Source organism: Gekko japonicus, unplaced genomic scaffold (assembly GCF_001447785.1).
Source record: "Gekko japonicus isolate JY-2015 unplaced genomic scaffold, Gekko_japonicus_V1.1 scaffold131, whole genome shotgun sequence".
Lineage (NCBI taxonomy): Eukaryota > Metazoa > Chordata > Lepidosauria > Squamata > Gekkonidae > Gekko > Gekko japonicus.
The window spans coordinates 2,840,691-2,844,867 of NW_015167061.1; the positions used below are offsets into that span (position 1 = coordinate 2,840,691).

Here is a 4,177-nt window from a genome sequence, read left to right on the forward strand (position 1 = left end):
CCTTTCTTGCTCTGGCAGGTCAAGACGCATCTCCAGGCTCAGACCGTGGCCGCCTTTGCCGTGGGCCACCAGCACAACCACCAGGTGGACCGAGGGATGGAGGCCTGGCTGGAGGGGGGCGGGGGGCCATAGGGAGAGGGGAGGCGGGAGGAGGACCCGACCTAGTGCAGAGAAACCAGCTGTGGGGGCAGCCCTGCGGTGTCCAGCCCCACCCCCAGGAAGGCACACCCAAAGAGCCCCCAGCTGGACCCTCAGCTGCACACCACACCTGCTGTGCAGGCACCTGAGAATCCTCCTGAGTGGTTGCCAGCTGCTTATGTCTAATCCCTTTTACTGGCTGTATTAACGTGTATTCCTTACAACAGCCCTGCAAGGTAGGCCAGTAGGAGTTCCCTTCAGTGGCTGTCCAAAGGCCATCCGGGGAGGAGTGTGTGTCAGGCCCGTTTTGAACGGAGGTGGGCCCCCCTGCTAGCACAGGCTGGAGATCCCAAGGAGGGGCGGGGCTCTGGTGGCCGGGGCAGAAGAAGATCTTGTGTGCGAGGTGCCGACACTGGACAGTCTGCTTTCTGACCGTCTCGGGCATGCGCGGTCCCTGCGTTTCCTGCAGGGGCGTGGACCAGAAGGGTGCCTTTGGCCATGGATCCTTCTTTCTGTTTGGGAGGGGGGCACACGGGGCTTGCCAGGCTCGCCCCCCCAAACAGAGCTCGCCCCGCCCACCCTGTGCTCACCCCATTTCGCCCCCCTGCCCAGTGACACCCGGTGTGTTTTGCAACCCTTGGAGTGTCCGAATGGGGCAGGAACGTTGGTGACGCTGGCTGTTTGTGCCGGGCTTTCTGCCGACCTCAGCAAGTGTGTCTGCAGCACACGCGGAGCCGCTCCCTCCCGCTGGCTGATCTCCCAGCCGGGAGCGGAAAGTGACGGGGGGCTGGGAGGAGGAGGAAACCTCACTGTGCCACTGCCCTCTGTGTGTGTGTGCGCGCGCGCGCTCCTGCTCCCTTACGTAACTCCCCTGGTGCTCCTGTGGAATTGGGGGAGGGGTCCCAGCTCCTGGGTGTCAGCACCCACAGTCAAACAACAGAGCACACGCATCTTCAAAGGGTTTACTTTATTGCTAGCACTGTGGTAGCATAGACACAGTTGCTGTTAGGAATAACTACAACATAGGAAGCTGAGAGAGAGAGAGGGTATTCAAATGTACCACCACCACCACCTATGGGCCAATCGGCCTGACTCCCGCGGGCGGGAAAGAGGACCAAGGCAGTTGGAGCCGAGGCTGGGAAAAGAAACTAATCCCACAATTAATGGATGGGAAGACACTACACAGGCTGGCTACAAGGTCAGTGATAACGAGGAGAAGCGAAAAGAAAGGAATGCGCCAGCAACTGGCACACAGGTCATGAAAGCGACTATATGGCAGCATAGCTGACACTGGGGCTGGCCTAGTCTGTTGCTCGAGAATCATAAGAACATAAGAGAAGCCAATGCTGGATCAGGCCAGTGGCCCCTCCAGTCCAACACTCTGTGTCACACAGAGGCCAAAAATACCAGGTGGCATCAGGAGGTCCAGCAGTGGGACCAGGACACTAGGAGCCCCCTCCCACTGTTGTGTCCCCCCCCCAAGCACCAAGAAGACAGCCCCGGAGTCCCTATCTATACCTTGTGGCTAATAGCCACTGAAGGACCTCTGCTCCATATGCCTATCGAATTCCCTTTTGAAGCCGTCCATTCACTCCTGTGGCAGTGAATTCCACGTGTGAATCACTCTTTGGGTGAAGATAGGAGGACTCCCTTTTATCAGTTCTAACCTGACCGCTCAGCAATTTCATGGAGTGCCTACAAGGAGTTCTTGTCTTGTGAGAAAGGGAGAAAAGTACCTCTTTCTCAACCTGCTCTTTCCCATGCATAATCTTATAAACCTCGATCATGTCACCCCTCAGCCGTCGTTTCTCCAAGCTAAAGAGCCCCAAGCGCTTTAACCTTTCCTCATAGGGAAAGTGTTCCAACCCTTTTATCATTCGAGTTGCCCTCTTCTGCACTTTTTCCAATACTATAATATCCTTTTTAAGGTGTGGTGACCAGAACTGCACATGGTATTCCAAATGAGGTCGCATAATTGATTTATACAGGGGCATTATGATATTGGCTGATCTGTTTTCAATTCCCTTCCGAATAATCCCCAGCATAGCGTTGGCCTTTTTTATTGCAGTCACACACTGTCTTGACATTTTCATTGAGTTATCTACTACGACTCCAAGATCTCTCTCTTGGTCAGTCTCTGCCAGTTCGGACCCCATCAATGTGTATTTATAGTTAGGATCTTTGGCTCCAGTGTGCATCACTTTGCATTTGGCCACATGGAACCCCATTTGCCACGTGGACGCCCCCTCGCCCATCCTCGACAGATCCCTTTGGAGTGCCTCACGATCCTCCCTGGTTCTCGCCACCCTGAACCACTTCGTGTCATCCGCAAATTTAGCCACTTCACTGCTTACTCCCAATGTATGTGTTGCACGTCAGGGAGATAAATATTTTCCATGGAACCAAGAGTGGTGGTGCATCTCGCAAATGTGCCAGCATCCCTGTGGCAGCCGTCCTGGAACCCTGGTGCCGGAGGAGGCCCGTGTCCCTGCTGGAGCCAAAGAGCTCTGAGCGCTGGTTCACATCTGGGGCCCAAAACTCTGACGAAGGAGCCTCCCCCCCCCCGAACTCCCGCAGTCTTTGGCTCCCTCAGAATCAGGGAGGAATCAGCTGCCCTGTCCTGCAAGGTCGGCCTGTTCGGGGGGGGCGGGGCAGGCTGGCCATGAAGCTGCACCTCCCCTCTTCCGGAGGGCTTCCTCAGTGGGTGGGGGACCCCAGCAAGCGGGCCGCCTTCCAGGGGCAGTGGCCAACCCTGTCTTTTCCGGGCCCCCTTCACAGAGCGTCTGTGGAGCTTTTGAGACCATCTACAAGAAGCAAGGGCTGCTGGGACTGTGGCGGGGGGTGAACGGTGCTGTGCCCCGCGTCACGGTGGGCTCCGCAGTGCAGCTTGCCACCTTTGCCTCCGCCAAGGAGTGGGTTCTGAAGCACCAGGTAAGGAGCCCCGGCGGGGAGGGGAAGGGCCGGTTGCCTGGCCAGCCTCTCCAAGAGGGTGAGGGATGACCGGGACTGACATTTGCCTTCTGCCCCCCACCCGCGCGCAGTCCCTGTGCCGGGGTAGACACAGAAGCCGTGGAGGATGTCCTGCCCCTCCCTGCCGCCTGGCTTTACGCCTCTCCTTGTTCTGAAGTCATGGCCAAGCCAGACAGCTTGGGGGGGGGGCTGGCATTTAGCACCCCCCTTCCCGCCTCTCCCGCAGTGGTTCCAGGAAGGCAGCTGGATGGTGGCCCTCAGCGGTGGCATGATCAGCAGTGTGGCCGTGGCCGTGGCCATGACCCCCTTTGACGTGGTGAGCACCAGACTGTACAACCAGCCGGTGGACGAGATGGGCAAGGTAGGCGCCAGCAGCAGGGCCATCTCGGGAGGGGGAGGGCCCCACGGGCAAAGCGAGGGGAGGCGTGGCAGCAGCCATACAGTCTGCCACATGCTGCTGCTGCTGCTGCTGGGGAGCCTCTGTTGGCCCCCTGTGGAGACGGAGATGGTGGCCTGGGGCAGGGTTCCCTCTAAGCCGGGTAGATGTGAGCCGGCTCACAGCTTTTTAGCCTCCGGCTCACACATTTCCCCCTTCGCTCAGGGAGGAGGGCTCCAGAGCAAACTAATGTATGCAGCAGCCCAATGGCTCGCTCACCACTTTAATGCCAGGAGCTCACAAAGTGGAATTTTTGCTCACGAGACCCCACGGCTGAGAGGGAGCACTGGCCTGGGGGCGCCCCCCAGGGATCCTCTGCAGCCCCCTCCCCTTGGGAGCTGAGACCCCGGACTGGAACTGCCTTTCCTCCTGCCACTGGGGGGCAGTGGGTGAAGACCATGCGGGTGGAGGGGTGATGTGGGGTGCCGCTGGTGTGCTGTGGCTGTGAGCCGGGGCACGGAAGAGGCTGGCGGAATTCCTGAACATCTCTTTGGCGACTGGGAAGGCTTTCGGAACGCAGCACCCCACCCCACCCCACCCCAGTTTTTGGAGCGCCAAGGGCTGCTGCCTCCAGAGACGGGAATCTTAAAAATGCTTCAGGGAGACGGGGCACTTGGGAGTGGCTCCCTTTCC

The 4,177-nt window shown here is 58.7% G+C and overlaps 1 protein-coding gene across 1 annotated transcript in view; it reads left to right on the forward strand.

Moving 5' to 3' along the window:
* Positions 1 to 4,177, forward strand: part of SLC25A34 (solute carrier family 25 member 34) — a 6,979-nt gene that overhangs the window by 2,027 nt on the left and 775 nt on the right. Inside the window, exons 2-4 of the mRNA XM_015412576.1 lie at positions 19 to 84; positions 2,917 to 3,069; positions 3,335 to 3,469. Coding sequence (XP_015268062.1) covers positions 19 to 84; positions 2,917 to 3,069; positions 3,335 to 3,469 — 354 coding nt within the window. The remainder of the gene's footprint in view (positions 1 to 18; positions 85 to 2,916; positions 3,070 to 3,334; positions 3,470 to 4,177) is intronic.